This window comes from Cinclus cinclus, chromosome 6 (assembly GCF_963662255.1).
Source record: "Cinclus cinclus chromosome 6, bCinCin1.1, whole genome shotgun sequence".
Classification (NCBI taxonomy): domain Eukaryota; kingdom Metazoa; phylum Chordata; class Aves; order Passeriformes; family Cinclidae; genus Cinclus; species Cinclus cinclus.
In genome coordinates, this window is record NC_085051.1 from 13,288,336 (window position 1) to 13,314,531 (window position 26,196).

The following is a 26,196-nucleotide window of genomic DNA, read 5'->3' on the forward strand; positions in this document are numbered from 1 at the left end:
GAATTGTTTGTTGTGCCCTGATAAATACCAAAACAATAATTCTAAATAAGCTGCTAGCACATCCATGCTCCACAGCCAGTCGTGCCCAAATCTGTGCTGTTTAAATGAATTAAAACTTCTAAATGCAGCTACTTCCTTGATGGCTTACACAAACAGTTTAGATTTGTTGACCACATTCTATGGCAAAGCTAACCCTCATGGAAACTTGGCATGGACCATAGCCAAAACAATAGAATAATGCTTTAAATTACATGGGATATTAACTGAATTAATTAGGGCTTGACTTTAGCTCCTGGTGGCTGACACAGTCAGACATGTGCTCCTAACATAACAGTTACTTTTTGAAGATCCATGAAACAACTACAGAGAAATTGCGATGAAGAAGCAGCCTCTACTGTAAATTTGGGGAGGTGTTTAAGTGTCATCATATTTTTCAATCATGTGCCACTTGCAGACTTCAAGATCCTTCACAGATAATTAATTAAATGCTAACAACCCCATTCTGACATTAATGCTATTGATAGAAAAGAAATATGAATCATATTTAAGTTGAAAGTTTTTCAGCCCAAGTAATGATGCCAGGAGTAATAAAAAAGTAAGGATTGCCAGTCATCAGATCTAACAACAATCTACATTATACAATCCACAAATATTGTTGTTGTTTCCCTTTGATTTTCTTTTTTTTTTTTCATACTCAGTCGAGGAAAATAAAGGCCCACAGAAAGAAAAATCGTGGATGAAACAGCCCAGTCCAAGGGAAAAAAATACTAAAAATTATTGTTAGGTATCTGACAAGATCTATGGATTTGATTTTATTTTTCAGAAAAAACAGCTGGTCTACCAGCTAAGCAATTACTGTTACTATATTAATCATATTCAAAGTCAAAGCAATACAAAGAAGAATGCACTAATCTATTTAACATTAAAATGTTTCCATAAATGTGCCTCACTGCCTTACTGCCAGTGTAGCTGTTATTCACATCATTTCAAATTTCTCATGACATGAGTGTCACCTAGAACATCCAGAAAACACAACATTAATTTAAAACACAAGGCCTAATTCTGCAGTCTTCAGTCATCCTTAAAAGCTTTTTTGTTGAAAAAGTCCTGTTTGAACAAGGGCCATAGTGATCCATTCATACTTCAGTTAATGTTTTGTTTTGTTTTAAGATGGAGAAATGACAGATGGGAATTAAGGACAGAGAAAGAAGGCAGTCTGACTTCGTATTTGATGGATGTATTGTTCAAGGAGTGGCAGAACACTGTTCGTTCCTTGCTCACATGTTCTTTACCAAAACAGAGATTTTTAAAAGCCTAAGTACAATGTAGTTTGTAAAAGGGAATTATGTTCAACAATGGGAGAGAGTTTTACAAAACCACCTCCCTCAAATTAGGTGATATTAAGAAATGCAGACTACTTAGCAAAACATTTTAAAAGGTGTTGGAGCCACTGCTTGAGTGACCCATTTCCTGTATTTCAATCTTTAATAATTTGTCACTTTCTGAATGATGCAACATCATTCTTTGCATGAGTATAACTAATTCCTTCCATCCAGTGTGAGCTGTTTTCACTTGCCATATCAGTAATTAGCAAGGAACTGGGGCTAGGATATGCATATGCTATATTTTCTTGCCTTTCACATGGGGTGCTGATATTACAACAACTGATAATGTAATTAGTAAATAATATGAAGAGAAAGAAGCAAAAGCAGCATGATAACAGGAGCTGCTCTTCAGGCTAATTTTTCAAGTAAAGTACCCCTGGGAATTTAGGATTTGTGAGCAAAACCAGGAAGATATTTTTACAAATATGACAATAGCATGTCTCAGTATGAGACCACATTTACCTGGTTTGAATTAAAAAAATATAGTGTTTGCCATCAAACAGGGGCTTACATGAAAATTTACAAATCATTCTTTTTTTAAATTCCTGTGAAACCATCCCTGCCAAATTGCAAACACAATAATTTATTATTTGTAGAATTTATGAAGATGCCACAGTGCTCACACTACACGCTAATCCTGTGAAATTAAATCAAAGTACAAATTAAAGAAATATTTTCCCCTTGCTACCAAGTTCTTCACTAGGCACTTGCTTAGACACTTTGCATATCTACGTGGAAGAAAGGCAAATGATCCTAAATACTTTTCTATTTCCGAGATACTGGGGCTCCTGAAGGAGAAAATGGTTCACGTTTTAGACTTAGAAAAATAGACAGTTGTACAAAGAGGGCTTGTTTGAATCTGTACCAATTGCTCATGCTTAGCCAGAATATATGATGTTCTTTCCTTAGTGTATTCATATTTCTGCTCCACTCCCTGTGCCGAAGGATTTAAGGAAGGAGGGCAAAATTCCTCCCTCCTTCACTGAGTATGATATAATGGTGGCTTTCTCTGTCAACTGAAAATGAAATTGTGCCTGGAAATTTTACATTATTTTATGGAACTTCAAGTTTCTTTTGTCATATTGGAGCACTACCAAGGAACCCTCAGATAATCAGGACTATGGGGTGTTTTACACCTGGTAGCTGTACATGAGTGGAAGAAAAATGTTTTAAACCACTCAATTACTACATTTAATTTTTCAGTCTGTCAACCTAAAAATAGCTACACATACTGACTGATGCTTTCAGCATTTGTGACAATAATTTTCTCATGGGTGAAGATTTTCTGTGTAAAACTGCAGCCCATGGTGCTTTTTACAGCCACCTTCTAAATCCCTGAAAATGTTTTACTATATAATGGAAATTGTGAAAAGCTCTTAGTTATAACTGTGCTAACAGGCATCCCTATGTAAAATTCAGGGCATTGTAAAAGTGGTTGGTTGTACAACATCAGAAATCCTAAGTGTAATTTTTTTAAAATAAAGATACTATTCTATAAGAACCAATTACTGTAGCTTGGAAATGTCAGACAAGAAAGCCTCATATTTAGCAGTAGGAAAAAAAATACCTAAAACAGTTGAAAATCAAAAGTTAACAGTTGTGAAGGATATCCAGATTTGTTAGTCTGGAAATGAGAAGCATACTATATGTTAAATATTTGTGTCTTAAAAGAAATAAGTTTCAATGCTATGGAAAGATCAGTCCACACGCTCCCAGCACAGAGTTTTCAGTTCCCTCTCTAAAAGGTTATGGGGGTGCTGGCAACAGTGAGATGCACTAAGTGGATGCCATCAGAAAAGTGATGGGGTGGTTCTTAAAGGCATCTTATTCCTATCCCATCTGCAGGTGTTGAGTTACTCCAGGGCTGAAGCACCGAATCTCATCCAACACAACTGAAATACCATGCCTAAGTACTTCATCCCAGATTCCTATCTGTCAGGAGTTATTCTGGAAAATGTACGGATATCACTCAAGTATCAGGCACAATCAGATTCATGGATGTCATAAATGGCAAATACAATTAATGAAGGCCACATTTTAGCATCTGGGCTTATTAATATAATAAGTTATTTTATCTTTAAATATAAAGATACAATTATTGGATTTGCGGTTTTGGGGGGGTTTGTTTTTTGTTTTGTGTTGTTGGGTTTTTTTTGGGGGGGTGTTTTTTTTAGTTTTGTTGTTTTTGATTTTTTGGGTTTTTTTTTTTTTTTTTGAGCTGGTGTTTTTGCAATCAAAGGCCGACGATAAGAATTCAGGGCAATAAAAATTCCAGTACTTGAGCTTACTCTCTGGACACATTTCTTTGTTTTCAAACAGCTTTCACTGTTTTCTGATTTTCATCTTTCTCCTCTCAACTGCCATAGCAACTATTACAAATATTTATGTGCGACAAATTCTGGCATGGAGAGGAATTCTTTCCTCCGGTATTTCTGAAGCACTGTCACAAAAGTAGGTGATGCTTCACCCTGCCTGTGCTACCTGCTGTTTACACCTCTGCACAGGAAGGTGTTAAACAAGTTAACTCACAGGCTTGGATCGTCTTGGCAACCTGCCAAAGTTGATCTGCCTGCAAATGTATGGTTCCCTTTCACCTGCCTCTTCAGCTGCTCAAAGCCAACTTTTTTGAAGTGCCGAAGAAACCCGCACCCTTTTGTAGAAGCAATTATTTGCTGTTGGGAGTGTACAAGGCTGTTCAGGCTTTGAGCATACCCTAGAAGTGCTCCTTCAATAATTCACCTAATAGGTGTGCAAAGCCCAGGCACTGCTCATGATGTCTCCTCTCTGGCCAGGGAGGGAGGAAATGACATTTTGATAGATGGACAGAAATTGGTGGAAGTTTTTCCTCAGCCTTAGAGATCAGCCTTATGCTCCCCTTGTATCTCATGTTTTCCCTAAGTTCCCTCCTCCCTGTCTTTCCTCACTTAAATAATTCCTCTCCTTCACATGATTCCACATTCATTCCTGCTGATGCAATTACAACTACTCTTTTGTTACCACATTCTGGTAACTGATTAAATATTTGATGATGCCTAATACCATTTCTTTCTCTGCCATTTAATTTCCCTTGTTTTTAGACCGGTAGAATCTTCCATTTTGCTTCAACATTGTTTGCAACGTGACTAGCTCAGGTCAAATATGAATGGGAAGAGCTAATTCCCTGCACATAAAAAAGACAGACTGTTGATGTTAACTTCAGGGAATCTTGGGCTATTCATTGACTTTGTGTGCTGGACAACGAATCCATCATCTGAAATGCTGCAGAACTGGGTTCTTAAGCATACTGAAGAAATAGAATATGTTCTTCTAAAAGATGAGGTCAGCTTGCTCTCCTCCAAGCCTGGATTGAGGTCCAAAATCAGGTTCAGACCAAAAACTGAACTAGAATTGATAACATTAGGCTAGGCCTTACTACTGGAACCAGCCAATTACCATTGGTTATCCAGCTTGCAACTGGCTTGCAAGCTTAGTTTAATTGGAACATGGTTCATAGATACCAGGAACACACAGATAAAGCTAAAAGCTGCATCATCTCCAACCATGATTCGATATCTAGAAAACCACAGTCTTTAACCCAAGGAATTTACAAGCTGAAGTAAAATACAGCAAGCACTGCAAGGGAGGACACAGGCACTAAAGACTCAGACACTAAATCAATTAATTTAAGGAGATGGGCTGGTGCCAATCCCATGCTGTAGACTCTAAGAACTGACTTCACAGCTAGGTTTCATAGAAAAAGTTAACCTCTGGGAGACTTTGAAAAATCTCATCAGTCTAATAAAGGGACAAATAAATACACAGACGAAGCAGACAGACAGATCCCACCATATTATTTAAAATTGTTTCTATCTAAACTGGCAGACGTGTACCTACCTTTCAGGTCCATGCTTAGCACACACTGGTAGAACAGCATCAAAGAAGCAGCAAGTGCTAAACACAGGGTTTACAGAATCAAGAAAACTACAGGGTGAAAAATGTGAATAAAAACATCAAGATAGGACCCAGAACTCTTTTTGCATGTTTTCCTAAGTGGCAAACTGTGAGGCCAGATATTTAATTCACAAGCCCCTGATTTTAAAATATCAGCATGAATGAACATGGAACTAAATGTTAAGTACTAATAAGGAATTTTCATCTATTTCTATTTGGTTTCTAATAATTAATTTAGCTTTGTAATGCATCTTATTTTCACTAAGGAAAATAAGATACAGAAAAGGTTTTTATCTTTTACAAAATCCCACTGTGAAATAGTGCCAAAACAATAACATTCAGATGTTTTTGCTCTGAGCTTAGGATCCAATTAAAAAAAAAATATTTTAATAGATCCTATCCTTTGGTTATAATGAAGATCAGGTCTTGATGGAATTTGAATTCCTGAATATGACTGCTGAAGGAAACCACAGTGCAACCTGAGCTAAGGTAAAATCAGTAGTTGTCAACAGGAAGGTTAGGTCTGCTGTCCAGATTTCTATTTACTAGAAAACAAAATCTTAGCACACTTCCTACAAATTTCCAAAGAATTTGACCACATCCACCAAAACAGAAGAATCCATAAACATTGAGCACATTTTACAATTCAAAAGAGGCAGTACCATCACCCAAAAGCGAGGATCTGCAAAAGGAAAATCTTTTCTAGAACCTGAAGCAAAAAAACTTATTCACATCATCCAATTTTCTCAATAACAGAGAACTAGATATTTTAGTATTTAGTATGCTAAATACTTAAGTATTACATAGGTTTTCTGACCTGAAATTTAAACAGGGCTTACCTATGACTGACACTCAGTTCTGTTCAAGAGAAGGTTTAGCTACAGCTACATTCAAAGCTGTCTGACTGTGTCCATTCCTGTTAGCTATATTTCAGTACTGAGAACTTCAAATGTTCAAAATTATGAAGCCACCTACAGAATTATGTTTCCTTTAAAATGCTGATGTGGGGGGGAAGGAATCCTTGTTTAGTTCTCTAATTGGCTGTTGTTTATAATTTTGGATACCAGTCACCAAATATTTATTAGGCTTTCAAATAATGTTTTCAAAAATTGCCAGCTACAAATGTATCATATATTTTAAAATGGCAACTGGGATTTCAGGTAATCATACAAGTCCAACAGCTGTGGATTATTCATCAATGGTGTCACAGTAAGTGGCAATGTTTTAAATACATTTTGAGCATGATTTTTAATATAGTTAGCTCAGTCCTGCTGGTGGCTAAGGAAGTAATAGAAATATTTGTTAATGTCATATTTAATATAGAACTCTTGTTTAATGATTTTCAAACCTCCATTCAGATGACTCTTAGCTCATTATGAGCAACACAAACTTTGAAGACAACTTTCTATCTCTGAAAGTGCTACTAACAGCCATTAATTAAATCTTACCTTAAATTACACTTAAAAAGGTTTTCACACACTGGGCAAGGACAATGAGCTAAAAACAATCACTCTATACTATTTCATATTTTTCTAAGTTTAAAGAATTTCAGTACTTATAATTTATGACTAAAAAAAAAAATACCTGTAGCTTCAGCTTCTGGTCAATGAGTCAATACCACAAGCACCCCTAAAATTACAGCAAAACATGACTCTGATCATGTCAAACTCAGATCACCACCATATGTTATAGAAAAGATGTAAGGAGTAGAGAGAAATCATTGGTAGATATTGTTACAAAAGGAATTCCATAAAACAGAAGTCTGCTGATATGCCTCCTAACAAATTACATGAACCTTAAATGTTGTGTCAAAACTATGAGAATCAGGAGTACTTCCCAGATCTAGTCTATCTCAAATGCCTGCTGGGATGGACAGACATGCACCATGTCTCTGCATATTTTAGTTTCCTATGGAAATGCAGGTGTGCAGGTAGGTGGAGTGAAACTGCATTTCCACACCCAGTTTATGGCCAGAAGTGGGACTAAATTTGGAATCCTTAGCTCAGAAAAATATCTACTATGCCACTGCCCCACCCTTACACCTGCCCCCACCACCCTTTTAAAAGAACGCTCTGCAAATTGTTAACATCTTCTCTAAATGTAGTGAATTTCATAACTCTGAAGTCCTAAAATAGTGGTGATGAGAGTAAAACCACCTAACAGATCTAACAGCCATCCACACACTGTCACAACTGCACCTGGGCTTCAGAGATCTGGATGTATTTCTGACAAGAAAAGACAGGGCATTAAAAGTTCAATATTAACAGGTCATCAATATGCCACTTCAGAAATCTTTATTCTCTGTTTTATATGTGTAAAAGCGCACATAACACCATGGAAATATTAGCTAAAGATTTCTACAGCAACCTTAATTCAAATAGTAACTAAAAAACAAAAAAAGTGGGGGGTGGGGAATAAGATTTAAAGTAAAAATGACAATACAGAAAGGAAAGTGTAAAACTCATGAAGCCTTTGAAGAACATGACTGTGCCTATTAGGAACCTTTGATATTCAGCTGAGATTGTGACTGTGGCAACACAATGAAATGCAGCAAGGCATTCTTAGAGGAGGTGAAAGAAGAGAAACAAAGCTGGTGAAAGCTCTGGAGCACTAGTCTGATGAGGAGAGGCTGATGGAGCTGAGGGTGTTTAGCCTGGAGAAAAGGAGGCTCAGGGAGGACCTTCTCACTCACTACAGCAACAAGAAAGGAGACTGCAGAGGAGGTCAGTATTTTTTGCAAGGAAAAAGTGACAGGACAAGAGAAAGCGGCCTCAAGTCGAGCCAGGGAAGGTTTTGATTTTATATAAATGAAATATTCCTTCTCTGAAATTGTCAAGCATTGGAACATGCTGCCCAGGGAAGTTGCTGAGCCACCACCCCTGAAGGAATTTAAAAGATGTAGCACTCTGGGACATGGATTCCTGGTGGACTTGGCAGTGCTGGGGTCGACTTGATGATCCTAAGGGTCGTTTCCAAAGAAATTATTCTATGATTCTAAAGAACAAACTGTCAAGTTTCATAGTAACCCAGGGCCGAAGTTTGGAAGCATAAAATAATAGGAACATGTACAATAAATACTGACAAACCTAAAAAGATCTGTAATAGTTTCACAATGGTTAGAAGCTGGGCAGAGTCTGTAGCCTGGCACAACAGATCACAGACTACAGCTTAACTCCTGATATTTCAGCAGCACTGTTTGCAATGCACTGTAAATTCCACTGTAAATTAGGTTAGGCTGGAAGTGCCATCTCTTAGCCTGCTTGCCAAATATAAGGGGCAAAAATCAGGTTATATTTTGAATGTCTTTTCTTTCATCCAGCTAACATCTAAATTCACCTTGTCTACAACAAGAAGGACAAACAAGCAGCTCAGTTTAGAACTCCTGCCAAATTTTTTTTTTTTTTTTCAGATCAGCAGCGCTATGCACCCAGCATCTCTTTTCCAGAGATATCTCTTGGCTGCTAAACAAATTCTGGAAATCTGAATCCATTCATGAACTCATATTTCTAATGTGGCAAGGCACCACTAGCTCTAGAAAGACATGCACACTGTCCTTAAACTGGCACACATCACTGTAGCTTGGGTTACACATGGCAAATCTCCACTCTGCACTGTCCAGTAACAGGGGAGGCTGTCAGTGCCACAGGGGGTATCATGATACTAAATTAAGGTTACTAGGAAGAGAATGGATGAATTGAAGGAAATTAGCTAAACCAACAATGGGGTCAGAGGCCTGATGTCATCTAAACAAGTCACAGCTACACGTCTGTAAGTATCCCATTGCAAATTTTCACCCAAAGTGACTAAAAAAATAATATTCTTCAACATGTTGAAATATGAAATATTGCTGCTGGATGAATGCTTCTTTATAAAATACTTTATAAATAACTGATTTGTCAAAAAGTGCTTTGGAAAGTCCATGTGTCTCCTGATTCTTTTTTTCTAGAAAAAAAAAATCATTGCAAAACAGCCATCTGAAAGCTGATGGGTTTTGGGTTTTTTACCTACGTTCTGCTTGTTATTTTTCTGTTCACACATGATACAACAGTGGCCAGTCAAATTGTATTAAGGATGAAGAAATGAAGCTTATAAATAATAGCTCCCTAAAGTTTACTGGTCCTATTATTTCCATCCAAGAAAAAGACAGACCTTGGATCTGTCAGATGTTTGGTCTTAATGGAAAAATTCAGAGGTGTTTTAACCTTCTTAAGCCATAACTAGAATTTTCCCAGTTTTAAAAGGGCAAAATTAATCTCAAACAGAAGTAAATTGAGGGAGTAAAATCCTGCATAATATTCTATCTGAATAGTACATTAATCTTCAGACAGGGTAGGGTTCCTATATATGTACATGTGCTCCTCTAATGTATCACAGGGTAGAGAGGATCCCAGTGACATTCACTTCCAGAGCATGCATGGCAATCCTGCCAGAGACTCAACTCAATCCTGATAAACACTGACTTCCACCTGGGGCTTGAAACATACAGATATATGTATAAAACTCTTGCTGAATTGAGTGCACTGGAGGCTTATCTAATGAAAAAGACCTTTTCATACAGAAAATATGAAGTATTTTTCCATTATCATTTGATAGCTCCTATGAACAGAATTCTGCTGGCTAAATCTTGAATAGGTGGTGCACGATGGGCAGATTTCTGAAAATGCTATAACCTTCTTCAAAGTTACTAAACACTGAAAACATGGGGAATATATATCCTTCCTGAGATAATTTTCTCAATATCTCCTAAAATTGTATTAAGAGTATAAAATGTAAACACTTATTTGGCAGATGCTTGGGGAAAAGACATCTGTGTTGCAGAAGAGCTAAAAGGGCTTCACAGTCCTTTTCATGTCGCCACACTTTGTTGTGGACTTAATGAAATCTCATGAATTCAGACAGAAATCAATCAAGTGTTACCCTGGAATGCAACATAGACAGTACTTATGGCACTGGCACTATTTCAGCCATCTCATCCTGTGGTGTAGTGTTCAATAACCCATGGTCAAAATTGTAACTCACCTTCTGCATCTTCTGGCCTTGTAAGATCGATGACACCGGGGCCAATTTTTCCATCTTCATTGGGTTTCCCTGTTAACTGCGGGCCTAAATTTTCAAACCTTGTTCTTTCCTGGAAAAGAACAGAAGGACTCTTAATGCTCCATATAGGATAATTCTCATTATACGCCAGTGCATATGGGTATGCATCAATACATGCGTATTTTTTAAATCAGAACAAATAATGAATGCATCTAATTAGAATTTTAGCTCAGGGACAATTTGACAATCTTTTTTTTCTTTCTTTTTTTTTTTTTTACAGATTCTGAATGTTTGCATTTATGAAAATCAGTTTTAAATGTGAAACATATACAGAAACTTTGAGATTATTTTGATCTGCAGTGCCATAATGCATAAACGATTGTACATGCAAATACAAAACACTCTTGGCAGCACACAGTGCTGATCGATGCTGCTCACTTTGCCTTTCCACTTATTTTCCAACTTAAGCTGAAAAAGACAATCAACATTTGGGAAACATGAAAATTCAGAAGCTGAAAGAAGAGTTTGTATTAAAATGCACTGGTATTTTAATTTAAAAAAAAGCACATTTTCTCCACTCTGAGATTTAAGTTTGAATTCATACCTCTGTGAAAACTCAAATCTGAATTTTATGCAGAGATATTCAAAGACAAATATTTGAAATAAGGAATAAAAGAGGACAGAACTAATATTATTTTGTCTAGAAATTTAAGTTGTACCTCAGTGAAAAGGGAACTTAAAGAAAACAAAAATGGAAAAAAGGGAAAAAAAGGGATAAGAATGCCCACTTCCAGAAAAAAACAGAAAGCTTTTGAAAACTGGAGACCTCCATAGGAAACGTGGAACCAGAAAGTGGAAACTGAAAGGTATTTTATAAGTTAACCCAGCTCCTCGCTCAGCTCCTGGACAAGGGCACTCTAAAGGCAGGGTAATATTGTCTCTCAGTAGTGGTCTCTGTAGTGCTGTGTATCAGTAGCAAAGTGTTCAATGGTTATCATTAATTTAGCACTCTCATTTGAAGAAACATAGCATGTTTTCCCTCTTGCCTTGTTGTTACCTCTTCAGATTAAACTTGGCATTATGTTGTACTTGTGAATGAATGAAACCTTGTTGTTCATTACTATGAAACAATATTAAATGTCATGTCAGCTTGAATTTACAGATGTGAAATACCAGCTTTCAGCTCTCTGAACAGTTTCTCCATGTTATACTTAATGCATTATGCAGAAGTAGAGTGCTGACTGCTGTTCAGTCTATTGTTCAATGACCTAGTTCTGTGCTCTGCATACAAGACATGAGGACAAAACATTGGGAGATTCTCTCCTAAAAGATGGCAGAAACTTGGAGATGTTCTTCAGGACGAAACATGGCCTTGACTCATTTGCTCCACCTCCAACTGCTTCTGCTTTCCAATGTTATTATTTTACTACTGTCATTGTGTTTCAGCCATGAAACCCCGTCACGAAAAGTAAGAAATTGTTTAAATTCCTCATGCTTTTGGTTCCTTCAGCCACAGATTTTTAAAATTATTCTCTGTTTAATTTGCAGACGAGAAGAAAGCTCAGTCTGACACTGGATTTGCCACAACATGCAGCTGAGGCATTTCAGGTACTAAACGCATTTCTAGAAGTTCCTCAGTGTCTCCCACTTGTCAGAAAAAATAACTCTGCATTTTATATTTGGTTAATTGCTTCACTTGTTCTCTTCTGTAAGATCCAAGGTTGATGAAGAAGCTTGTATACACAAAGGAACTCAAGAGAAAAGAGAGAGTTACAAATAAAATTTGACTGCAGAAAGGCACTACAATACTAGAGGCTCTGTATGTTACTGAAAAATGTTGTGCAATGTAACAATACACCTGAATCACCAGAATGGGATCTGTCTTGCTGATAGAGAGAATGAAAAATAAGTTTATCAAGGATACTGTGTTCCATTGCAAAGGGCTGATTTGCAGTTGAGATAAAAACAAAGATCAGTGCTAAGAAAACAGCTTTTGGCACATTTATTTTCTCTTCCAAAATATTTGCACTAAAAGCTTTTTCTTAAGGATGTTAAAACAGCACCTGCAGTACTCTTGGAAGAACATCCTTTAAGCGTGTTTCAGAAAAAGGAGAAATACCTTACTGCTATAAAAATCAACAGACCCAGGTACATATCAATATGCACATTTGGAATATCATTCTAGTCATTCATTCTCTTTGATTTTTACCAGAAAATATTCTCTTCAAAAAATAAAAAGGAAAAAGTTTCTGCAAGTATATCAATATTTTGACACAGAAGGAGAAAAGGGAAAATTGCATGATATGGTTTAGAAACACTAAAATGAAAGCACTTATGCCATAAAAATACCTGCTCTTGTCAAACAAAGGAGCTGTATTTATAGTTATTTTATAACCCCCTCCTAATTCAGACACTTTAACAAAGCTAGATATATTTAGGGCTTTGAAATGCCTTTTAAAGTCATTCCTTTGCTTTCCTTTTTTTTTTTTCACTGAAAATTATCATCATAGTGACAGAAAAAAATGATCAATATTTGCACTGGTTTTACACAAATTCAGAGAACTTTAAAATATAGGAAAATCTTCAATTGTAAAAAGGCTTTTATCTAGTAGATGTCTTTACAATTCCATGAAATACAACAAATTTGTATGACATTTATTATAAGATAACTGTCCCAGTAAGCTCAAATATTTCTTAGTAAGATTTGTCTTTTCTCCCATCTTGAAGTCATCCTAGAGAAAACAGACTAAAAATCATTCACAAGTACATGTTTCCCCAAGTATGACTGAGAGGAAGATTGATTCTCTACTTCATATTCCTAGATTAGGAAAAAAAAAAAACCAAACAAACATACCTTCATTAAATGGTTATACATAGCTGCATGAACAAACGTGTTACATACACATGCATTACATCTGCACACATGTACATCAACTACTGGATCTATTGCTGCCTGCCTAACCTCCATTAGTAGAAAATGTTGGTGAGTTTGTAATGAAGTACACTGCTACGGACAGTGGAGGTGTTTTCTCTCCTGTGAAAAGCACTTTTGACCCCTGTTTCGAACAGATTTTTTTTTCTTATTTTCATGCTGGCTATGGAGCTTGTACTGTATAGTTACTTTAAGTTTTTCCATTTAAATCTCAGCAAAAAAAGTTTTAGGATTATGACACTGGCAACCCTTTCTCATGACAAGATCGACAGAGTCAGTTGGAGTTTGCATTAGGAAACCGAAAGCACTTCCCAACACATGTAAGGTCATTTGTGCTTCTTTATACTTTGACCACGTAGTAAAAATAACCCTTTCTTCAAAATGAGAAAAAGAAAAAAGAACCTTCTTAGCAGCCAAACCTTAATTTTCCATTCTGTGATAATGATTAGGCACTTATTTATGCGTTATCAGTCACAAACATGCAGAAAACGTAGAAGTTATTGAAAAAAATTAAAGTCTGCTCAACTGTCTTGCAGGACTGTTGGTTCTCTAAGTGCTTTGAAATTATGATGTATGAGGTAGATGTTGCATATTAAATAAAGATATTTAAATTATAAAGCCCCCGTTAGTGAGAGCTGATGAATGTTAAATGTTATGAGCCACAAGGCTGTGGCATCCATCATATTCACATATTATCACAGTCAGTGATGGAGCAGCCCCAGTGATGACAGATAGACTGCTAGATAGTTATCCCTTATTTCCAGTGTCACCAAGCAAGCCTTTCAACCCCTTTGGCATTATTTTTAGCTTTGCATTAAATTAGCAACTTTTCCATCACGTTCTGCCAGAAAGTATCAATTCTTTCTTCACGTGTGGAAGGTAAAAAGAATGATCCAGTGAAGCAGGGAGCAAAGCAAAAGGAAGCCTTAGCCCCTGCCTCGGAAAAGGCTGCAAACTTCAAATGACTAGAAACAAATATAAAATTGTGATCTTGTGAAAGAACAGCAATGAAAAAGTAAGCACACAATAATGGCTTTTCTCTGCACTTAGATAAAAGCTGAATTTTTGATGTGCACAGTATATTTTCATAAAATTTTATATACTATGTTTTATACACTTATTGGCTATTCCATAATAATGTGTGTGCTAACAGTAAAATTGCTCTTAAATTTATGTGTGTTATTTATACGTTCCCACGTAACAATGCTTTTTGTTGTAAAAAATATTCTGTTTATTAATGTAACTTTACAACCACTGCATCCAGGATCCGTGGTAAATTAATGACATTTTTATTATTTTATAGTGTCATTAAATTTTTACTGATCACTCCATCAAACAGAAGCAATAAAGGCCATAATGCAAACTGGGACACTTAGATCAGGGGAGCAGGAAGGCATTCCATATAGTCTGAAGTAAACGGCTTGCCATAAATGATATTTATACCATCTTTAAGGATGTGAGAATACTTGGACAAGTTTGGCAAAACTGTTTCTGTAGTACCGTGGATTGTGTACTTAAATAACAGTTTACTTGCCAGCGAGACAATTTTTTTTCAAACCATATGTGAGAAGATGACTGATTGCATCCATCTCTTGAAAAATAATATATGAAACGTAATAATACACTGGGCACCCCTCCCTTCTGGATTACCAAGACTGATCTGACTATACCCATGCCTCAAATTATTTCAGCATGCTTGCTTTTTCCACATCTGAAATGTATGCTTAGCCTGAAATGGAAAATGGCATGCGTGCTGATCGTTGTGCAAAAGATTTAAAATATATATCTTTTTATGCAAACAAATACTTTTATTGAAGTAGACGTGTTTGGACAATGATGTAATACCTTTATTTCAATAGTCTAGCATGGAAGCAGTTACCCAACATCAATTTAAAGAGCCAGTTTCTAGAAATTGAATTAATATGGGTCATTCACAGAAGCCACAGAACATATGACTGAAGGGATATTATTTCTTCTGAGGACAGTGCTTTAGTTAGAATGACTACAAATAATTATCACATGTTGTCTTTATGCATGAAATGTATTTCAATTGAATTATTCTATACTAAACGTTCTAGTAGCTTATTTGCTAACTGTGATCTATTCCCTTCATGTACCATGGACAGTAAACAACCAGCAAACAAGTTAATGTATTCAAAACATAAAAAGGACATTTTCAGTAGAACACAGAGAAAATTATTCCCAGTTTGAACGAGGAGGAATTACAGCTCCTTTTTTCCCCTCCCTGGAAACTGAAGATACAAATGCCCCAAGCTTTTCACCTTCTTCTTTCTACTTTTAACGGCTAGGACTGAAAAGTTAAATTACCCTCCACTTAGAATCTTTTGCAACATCTTGGCACAGCAGGGATAATTACAAATTGACTTTCAGCCTTATCTCTGGATATTTTAGTTATTAGGGGTGGGAAGTTTAAACATTAACCTTATTACAACAATGTCAATCAACCTACTGCTGTGAAGGCATGCAACTGCTGGAATTCTTTGGATGACAGAGGAGAAAAACACAATAGTGGCACTATTGTTACAATTAAAAGTGTGGCCCTTGGTTTTGCAGAACTGTGGTTAAATGCTCAGGACTCATTTTCAATATCATAGCACTGGAAGCTGCTCCAAGAAAACAGCGAAATTAAATCAGCTAAGCAGGCAAACTTACTGTAGGAATGCTGTTATTTTAAGATATTACAAGATACAAGGTGTACCTTTTCCAAGGATTTACAAGTTTTAGGACAAAAGGATATGCTGACATCTATGATGTTGACATAAACTACCCTTTCTCTATTTTTTTTCTCTAAGTGAAACACCTGAATTCAATGATCTCAGGGACCAAGAGAGGCACAGTGAGTGATTTTTCACCCTGAAATACTGCTGCTTCCAGGTTTTGAAGGCCCCTATGCTGTTCATAAACTGTTCCAGTAATATCTTTTCATGCAGTACATACAGTATGGACCAACATCTCTGTGACAGACTATAGATTTGCATCACATTGCAGTGCCTCAAAACAAACAGCTTGCTTGGAAAGATGTGGGGAGAGAGAAGCTACTAGGTCCTTTTTAAATATATTCTTCCATCTTAAAGCAAAACTGAGAAGTAAGAGGTTAAAAGCAGATAACGGGGAAATTACAGTAAAATTTCTTTGCCTGCCTGGCAAGCCTCAGCTGGCTTCCATGTGACAATGTGACGTGTGCAGGACCATAACAAGCAGAAAATACTCTAAAGTTGCTCAGAAACAGAATGTCACATTATGATTGTCACATTACGAGACTTCTTTTAAGAGCCAGGTTCTGGAGTCAAAACTGAGAATTGCAATTTCATCAAAATTTAAAGTGTCTAGAAACCAGGGTAAAGTAAAAAAAAAAAAAACAAAAAATCCCCAGATAAGCAAATGCAAGTGCATATAGCCTACTTATAAACAGTCTTCAAGCCTGATTTTAAGGATCAGAATTCCTAGAGCTTCTTCTCAGCTAGTATGAGCAGTAGCCATCTTGATCTAGAACATAATAAGTTAGACTTCACTGCACAGAAGCCTGATTTTAGATGCAAGTGTACCAATACAAAACTATTTTTTAAAAGAAGAAGAAAAAAAAGAACTGATAGCAAATATTTCCACCTAAGGAGAATATTGTGTCCCCCTGCACGTGAAATATTGCCATCTCCATAACTATTGCCATGCTTGCAGGCACTCCTAAGCTATGGATCTGCCCTGGTAAGATTACTTTCAACAGGATTACTGCATTTACTGAGCCCCCTTAACCAAATGCTTTATGTCTTTGTTCATATGGTTTTAATATGGTTTTAACCAATTGCAAGGTTATTTATAAGTTTGCAACTCCCCAGTAGTTAGAGTTATGAAGCGTTCAGACTTAAACATATCCAGTTGTGTGGTAACCCAACTACTGCTTTCATGCGGTTTCCAACTTTTTATTCACGTACAAAGGCATGATGCATGGCAGTATCTGAGACCATTCTGATTAACTCTTTGTTTCAGCAGCACACTCAGGCAGCAGCCGACAGTAAAATGACACACCAACTAGAAGGTAAAGATTAAAAGAAAAAAAAAAAGTCACATCGACTGTGAAATTCCACCACAGACCGAAGAGAAACTACTTGAAAAACAAAGGGACAATCAATTAAATTAGCAGCTGGTAAATGAAAAGCAAACAAAAGGAGTTACTGTTTTACACTCTGCATAATTCTGTATGAATGCTGTAGAATTCACCAGGGGTCAGGAAAAGTCCAAACATTGGCCTGTCACTTGTTTTTAAAAAAGCTGGATAATTTTATGACTGTTAATAACATTTGTAGTAACACATGCTAAGGTAATCAAATCTCATGTTCCAGAGTGTAAGATGTTCAACTGTTGAGTCAAAGAGAAATTCCCTCATCCGCTCTGCTGCTCCCTTCCCTCCTGCCCAACTCCACAGATGATTAACTGGGAGCCTTCTAGGGAGAGAAGTTAATTTTCTTTTATAACATCATTAAATTTAAGGAAGAACTGGTAAATGGTATAGATCAAATCTATAATCTACCTTGTAATTAGAAGGAATCTGAATGCAACCATTAAAAAACCCCCAACATTTTCTTCTAATTAAACACATACATGTACATTTTTGAGAGACAGACAAAAATAAACACAAATTACAATTGACATCCACTTCTACTAGGAAATAGGATGACTGTGGCTTGTTTTTTTCTGTGCTGTAAAGTGACTAATGGAAGCAATTCAGAAGCTACTCGAGGACGTTTGGAATGTTCATTTAAATTTCTAACATTTGGTCTATAAGAATAAAAGTGCAAGTATATGACAAAACAAAGGGTTTTTTCCTAGGCTAAATATTACAAATAAATAAATAAATAAATTTAAGTACAATTTAGCAGGTGGTTGGACCTTGTCAGTTATGACCTCAGTTTCACAAAGTATTTTAAAATTGAGCCAATATAACTGCCATAAAAGTGAACAAAAATGCTTCTACCAAATTTAGAAGATTTCATGATTCTGTACATATATCTGCATGTTTCCCCAGATTTTTATGCTAGTGACTAAATTTCATTGAAGGTACTCTAATGCATTAGAATCAGAACAGAATTTGGCTATTTGCTCAAAACTGTGAATCTCCTTCTCTCTTAATCACCTAGTAATATATTCCAGGCTGAAAACCCAGTTTTAGCAAGAAGCCACAGCAGTGAAACAACCAGCAAAACTATTCTAGGTTCAGCACAACAATTTTTTTGGAACGGAAAAAAAAAAAGGCAGTAAAGAAGTCACCAATTTCAGTTTCATTGTGGTGTTCTGCAAACCTCAACAGTACAAAGCTGTTGCTTTCAGCTGCTGTCTACACAGGGAATTGGGACAATAAAGGTCTTTAAAAAAATGCAGGAAACACACATCCAAGAGGACATGCACACATGTCACTGGTCAGACATCTCCAGAAGCAATCTGATGCTTTTTTGTGAATAATATGCAAATTTAAGCACATAACACATTGATTAGACATTTAGAAGTTTAATTTTAAATCTGTAAAAGCTAAGAGAAAGACAGATGATGTTCTCATAAATACTTCCATCATTTTAACTGTTCCTTATGACAGGCACATGCCAGAGTTTAGGACACCATCGGATAATGCTGGAAAAGCTTTGATAAACATCAATTCTGTGATGCAATAATCAATTATCAAATCTCAATAAATGCATTTTTTCCTACTCAAAAAATGGCTAGTAGTTATAAAGGTATAAAAGCAAATATAGTAAATACTCTAATTTTTTACAGTATTTTTTCAATTAAGGAACTAAACCTAGTTGCATTATATTACAGCAACCTTTGAACATGAATAGTATTGTATATTGTAAGTGTAGGTTTGAGTAGCTCCATTAGGATAAATCCTCCAGGGCTTTGGTAGTACAGAGATCTAACCCCAGACATCACAAATGAGTCACTGGGGGTACCCACTCCTTTTGTTTACCTCTAAAAACAACACAAGCCTCTAGACATGCTTTTTCCATCCCGTGTTCAGGAAGACACCTGAAGCAGTTTAAATTGGAGATGCAAAAGACACTTGGGTTTAAATGTTCATATTCATATTTAGAATTAGAAATGCAATCAAGGCAGTTAGTAAAGTCCCACCAAATGCTACTGTTTTCAAGTATATGCCTTGCCTTCTGCTGGATGTAAATATATAATTGCCTACCATGCATAAAAAGATTAAGTAGGCTTTTTCTGTATTTATCAAGATGATTTTTGGTAGCATTTTAAGTACACTTTTTCAAGGTTGCATTTTATGATTGCCGCTTATACATTGCTTTGCTTATACTCAGGCCTCTTTTGTTATCTTCAGAGAAAAAAAAGATCATATCACTAAGGTGTAAGGATGGGTGACAATGGAACAATGATAATAACATCATTATGCAGTGTTTTGCCTCTTGTACCTCCATCACTGCCATGTTTTTCTGTGATTATTTCAGCCTCAGGAAAAAGTGCTGCTTACTGTTTATGTCAAGAAGGCAAGATTACTGTTTGCATGATTACAATATCAAGTATGATGTATGTAATGCCTGTGATAATATAAATGTACCCCTCAACTAGACCCTGTCTTTAATCTTCATGCAACTGGAGAAAAAAAAAAAAAGAAAAAGAAAAAAAAACACAAACAAACAAAGGAAAAACAAAGAAAACAAAACAGCGAGTTGCAAATTCTTGCAGCCTCATACAGGCCTCAATCTTGTAAGATGCCAATACTTTCACTCCAGTCCAACAGAGACCTCAAGGACATGGATAATCAGTACTTAACTCCAGGGGAGTATATGAAGAATGGACTAAATGCACTTGACTGAATCAGGGCCAAAGCGTGGAGTTCCTACGTTTACACAGAATAAAAAACAAACAGGTTTTTCCAGGCTCAAAAAGATGCTTTATCCTTTTAACTGATTATTCTTTTTTCCCTTTGAGACAGGTAGGTTGAGGACCTTCTGGTACAAAAAAAATTATTCTTCTTTAGGAATAAAACAATAGACAGCCAAGAGCATAGTCCTGTAAGGATGTACGTGAGCAAGACCTTGCATTAGCAATGTCCTGGCTGAAGTGAAGGAATAACTCTGCACCTGTGAAATTCCTATATCTACTTACTGAATCCCTAAAAAATCTGAACTAATTTATTCATAATTTACGTTTTTAAAACTTGTACTCAAGGCAAAAGCAGCCCAAACTGGATTTATGAAGACTGTGAATTCACAGTCAGGGAATGGTTTGAGTTGGAAGGGACCATAGAAATTATCTAGTTCTAGTTCTAACATCCCTTCCATGGGCAGGGATATCTTCCATTAGACCAGGTTACTCATTCACCAGATCAAAAAGGCAACTGATAAAGTAGGATAAAATCTCCCTTTGAGATATCCAACATGCAAACGCAGGCAAATATGTACTTCCTAGAAAATATGAGAGAGTTACATGCCTTAGGAGGAGAAGGTCTTCCATGAAGGAATTGTGAATCAAAATAATGACAGAGGAATTTGGAAGGATAACTGAAAGCAAAGCAATTTTTTTTCCATGCAGAATCCAGGAACTCTTGCACCTGAAACCATCCTAAATGCAAAATGACTACCTATGTAAGGGAGGAAAAAAAACATGTGTTTTTTACTGCTGCAATATATAAAGAGAAAACTGCTAGTCTATAGCTAATGCCACCAGCACAAATCCATTCTCTAGCTTTTCATTTAAAGTAGAATGATTTTATAAACCTTCTTCTGTTTTTATCATGAAAAATTTGTCTCAAGTTTCCCAAATAAGATATCCATTAAGTACTCTTCAGCTTCAGGTGACAATTACAATTTAGCAAATGCTTTTATACCTTAACAACCAGCCTTGAATGGGTGTTCCTAAAGTAGTGGTTTCACCCACAAATTAGCCACTTACGTCCCACTTAAGACCTATTTTTGACCTCATCTTCAAGGGTAAGCAGAAGCTGGGTCCTACTACATCTCTCTGCATTTAAAATGCACTTTTTCTCTCTTTTACCCTATCCTTACTCTCCCACTCTATTTGACATAAATGGGAAAGTTCATGCAATTCACTGAAGGAATATTCCAGGACCTCATTCCAGTGGAAGATTCTTTGCTGTTCTGTGGATAAATACAATCTTTAAGAGGGAATTTCCTGTCTCATACTCTCCTTACTCCATTGTATACTTGTACACTTTATAACTGTGATCATGTTTTATAGCTCTGTCTCACAGGAAAGAGAACAATACTGTTCTGGGGAAGCAATCAGTATTTTGGAGCTTTTTACTACGATATATGTAGACAATTGCAATACTTACCACCGCTCATTAGTAATACCCAAATAATGCTAAAATGGGGGCTGGTAACTGAATCTTCAGGCACAGAGGGGGGATATTATTATCTTCGGGTTACCCAGAAAGTCAATGATTAAGCTGAGAGCTGTACCCGGGACTTCTGTACATTAGGCCAGTTCACTGGCTGTTATGCCACAGTGCCCCTGCCATAAATCTGCTTGATGGATTTTTCAGTCATGGAACATTAAAGGCTCTTCTCTTTTCTAATGAATATGTTCAAAGAAAACAGTGCAAACAAAAGCAAATGTAACACTTAAATTATCTGAGACATCCTGCTTTAATGTCACACTCAGATAAAGGATTTCCTACTGGAGACCTATGCACTATGTACATACTGAAAAAATGTTTTAGCCAGTACCACTAGCTGGCATACTGGTATCTATTTATGCCTGAAAACAGAGCATAATCACTTTTAGGTGGCTGAAAACAATCTGAGCCAACTTTTATATTATGACCAAAACCTTGGCAGTGCAGCAGCAGTGGCAAGTAGCAAAATATTACTTGCAGTGTTATTTGCCAGATTACTTGAACTATTTACACTGGGATTTAAAGTGTAAAGTATTAAAAACTCGAGATATGGAGAAGTCTTGAACTGTGTATTCTTGTTCCTAGTTACAACAAGATGCACAGAGGAGCATTATGATATGGCTGACTGACTAAATGAAGCATTTTTTAAGATAAACCACCTGAAGCATCTGGGAGCAGTTCAGTTTGAAGTGTTCAGATTTCTTTTTTAATCGAAGATTTGGAAAGCCAATTGATTTAGATTAAATGATCAACCTTTCACATCTACTTGTTTAAGATTCATTTTGACATTGTACTAAATACAGCCATATAGTTTGTATTCCAGATAAATTGATCTGACTACAGGCCTCACTCTTTAGTATGATTCTTACTCCAAGATAAATCAACATTTAATATCTCCTGCAACAGCCCCTGTAGATAATTTTAAACCTTTTCTCCATCCCATTAAGTTACCTTTAAAAATTCTTTATACGAGGCTTCACAAATGACTTCTGAAAAACTAGTTTATGAAAAGCAGTCTGAAATTCATTAATTCAGATGGAAAGGGTTTTTTAATCTTGCTGCATTGTGCTGATCTCTAAATCCATCTCTCTTTAGCTAATTCTCCTGCTCAGCTAATTTAAAGAATAAAAAAATACTTCCTGAAAATCTGTAACACAGGTTTTTAAATGTAAAGAAAAATATCTTTCTGCTGCTAGCTTTGTAGTACAGGATATCTTGGGGGTTTGAGCTTCTGCAAAAACAGGCTAACCAAGGCTCTCCCTGGCTTCCTGAGAGGATGGGCACTCTTCATCACCAGGTACCAACCTCCACCCAGCTCCAGCCCCACTTTCACATCAGCTAAGGGAAACAGTGATAAGCAGTAGCATGTCAGGCTCAGACAGCAATCACATCCCAGTCTCCATTTTGAATATTAAAATATTACCATGTCTGCTCCCTCTCCCCTCCCCACCCTCCAATCTGGTGCAGCAGCTGAGAGGAAAAACATCTCTTCCTCCTCCCTCAAACCTCTCCTATGGCTAAGGGCCCCGCTGGGATAGGAGGCTTTGATATCAGAAGAATGCAAACAGCAAGGCTCAGGTTTGCTGCTTCTTAGGGTTTAGAAACAGAGACTTAAGAGGAATTTCAAATTATTATATATTGGGAGAACTGAAAGGGATGATGCCAAAAAGAAGGAAAGAGCTATATACTCCGGGGCTATCTGGTTGGAAATCCACCATTTAAACTATAGGATCTTCACATTCCTATCTGTGCCCCACTCACTCTCATTTCCTACTCTGCAATACATACAAAGTGCATTTTCAGGGACATGGTATGCAGGAGTGAACTTCTGTCCCATCCCTCACCTTCTAACCTGCTGGTCCCCACAAAGAGTCCACACTACTTTAAAACTTCCAATTCAGCTATTTGTGGGGTCATGCTGAAAAATCAAACAGTGAAATGTTTCAGTTTAATAAAAGGGGAAGCTTTTGTTTTCAAAAGCCGTTGCAGCTTTTACAACAGAATTGCTCAAATAGTTCCGTCCTTGAGCAGGCAGCGAGCTGCAGCTAAAGTTGCTGAGAACCTCTTTGCACTGGAGAGGCAATGTGCTAGACTGAGATAGCTCTTGCCTTTCAAATCTACTAAAGATCTTCCTCTCAGGAGCTATAACTGCTTTGGTTTGTATCAAAGCACAGCCTAAAATGGCCTGATCCTAAATGAATTCTGGCATCAGTTACAAAATAGAATTATGAAAGAAAGAAAATGTGACTGATAACTCACAATGAAGATTTCAATTTTATCTCCATTCCTTTGCTACTTCAAGCAATCAAAAATGGGATAAATTGTGTCTTTTGCTTATGGAAAATGGTCAGCATTTAGCTTAGTTGTGAAGTCAAATCCAAGGTTGGATTTAGTAACAAGAATGCAGCTGTGTAGAGAACATACCCACAAAATAACAAAAAAGAGGTGAAATAATTATCTCTTCACAGCATGAGATGTTAGTGGAAATTGTGTGATGCCCTATTAGTTAATTAAGATGTGACACCCAACAGCAATGAAGGTGCTGTTTTCATGAGACACTACAAGAGCCCCAGAAAAAACAGGGTGAAGTTAAGCAACAGGGAGAAAAGGAAAGGAGACACAAAGTAGTAGGTCATTGCAATCACTAAGAAGAGGAAAAAAAAATCCCCTTCTGCCTTGTGCTAAGAGAATGAGAGAGACTTCCACTACCTAAACCATAGGCTGCACCACATCAGGAGCATTCCTAATACTGCAGAACTGGGATCTCATAAGAGTTGCAGGATGATTAAGTAATGCAGGCCCTGATTCAGAGGAATGTGTGCTGAGATGCATCCTTACCATAGCAAAAGCTTTACATTAGGAGAATTTAAGTAGGGTCAAAAAGCAGGAAATTGGGTGCTTTTTTCCCCTTTTAACAGGATTTGTTATATTCTTATAACACATATGGTAACTACAGTAAGATGGCATGGGTGGGGAGAAAGGGAAATCACTTGGTAAACCAAGAAAGGACTACACTTCATCACCTTCTCTTGTAGGACAACTCATACATGCACTACAAATTTCCCATACTGCAGTTGATTACTTTTGTCTGCCCCTGCTAGTGAGTACATCCTGATAAATTGTGGGTGGGTTTTGGACCAAATAGGATGGATATCCTGCACAGCAGAGTGTGCTGGCTATTGCAAACACTGATGGGCATCCCAGACTACGTCGGGTCAGTTTGTAACTGTGAATATTATAATTCAGACTGTTCCTTGCAGTGAAAGAGGGAAAATAATATTTGCATGAAAGAGGGTGGGAGCAGACCTATGGGAAAAGGTCTTCCTTGTATTTCTAAGTTTTGCTTTCTTTCTGAATGGAAGACCTAAGAGCTGGCAAACACTTCCCCAATAAGACAATGCAATGATACAGTGTGATCTGCAGTGTGACACTGAGGAATAAAACACAGGAGTTATGCAAAGGTCATGCAGGTAATCCCTTGATAAAAGGGAATCCCGTGGGAAAAAGAGTGCAGCCATACAATCTAATCTTATTCATAGTATTCAAAGAGCTTGAGGAACAGAATTCTGGCAGGGAGCTGGCAGCTGAATACATTTTGGCAAACTGCTGAACCTCTGACAGACCAAGAAATTTTACAGTACATGATGTGTCAGTGACTCACTTTCTATACAACTCTAATGCACATCCTCCCGATGATGACTTCTAAACAGAATGTAAAACAAATGTATCAGCATCCAAAATACAGCAAAGACTGTTCCTGCCTTTTAGAAATGGAAAAATTGGGATGCATGGAGCAAGAATCTCTATGTATGTAAAAAGACAGTTCATTCAAATAGGAGGCATATAGTGAAATTGTTACTTCACAACTGAGCTCAAGCATGCAAAGAAAATGGCAGGGAGAGAGGAATGCTCACATTGCCTGTTGTCTCAAGAGCCCTTGGCATGATAACAGTGAAATCATGCACCCAGCTACTGCTCAGCACAGGTCTGACATTAAACCACAAATGTCCACTTCTCTTACTGGCTGTTTAATAAATTGCTTTGAAAAGGGTGGAGGTAGAGAGGAGATCTTTCCAAAACCATGTCTCAGTGTTCTCCCTCAGCTAATGAATGTCAGCAAGTGGAATAGAACAGAAATTTGATATGTTTTTCTAGCCTTTCTTATAGAAGCATTTGCAACATGTTAGAGGCCACAGGCATAAAATGGAATAGTGGGAAATTAATGTTGTCTGTAGATTTTTAGGATGTAAGCTGGGCAATTTAGGCTTGTGGGTTAGGCATACTTTGGGTTTTAAGTAGTGTTATAACAGCTCACTATGACTTGAACAAGATTTTAATATAAGCAATCTGATGTTGAGTATCATTTATTACCCTGTTAGACACTTCCAATTGAGATAGACCTGTTTGTGGAGTTAGTATTATGTGACTAGAGATGAACAGTCTATGTGCAGTGAACATTTGATCCAGAAATTAGAGTATTTCTTATATTTTCAAGCTACCCTTGTAGTTTCAGCAATTTCTAC

General features: G+C 36.8%; 1 protein-coding gene across 7 annotated transcripts in view; it reads right to left on the minus strand.

Moving 5' to 3' along the window:
* Positions 1 to 26,196, minus strand: part of SOX6 (SRY-box transcription factor 6) — a 260,249-nt gene that overhangs the window by 20,037 nt on the left and 214,016 nt on the right. For all 7 annotated transcript variants that reach the window (XM_062494968.1, XM_062494969.1, XM_062494967.1 and 4 more), the window contains one exon: positions 10,335 to 10,443. In XM_062494968.1, the coding sequence (XP_062350952.1) occupies positions 10,335 to 10,443 (109 nt within the window). The remainder of the gene's footprint in view (positions 1 to 10,334; positions 10,444 to 26,196) is intronic.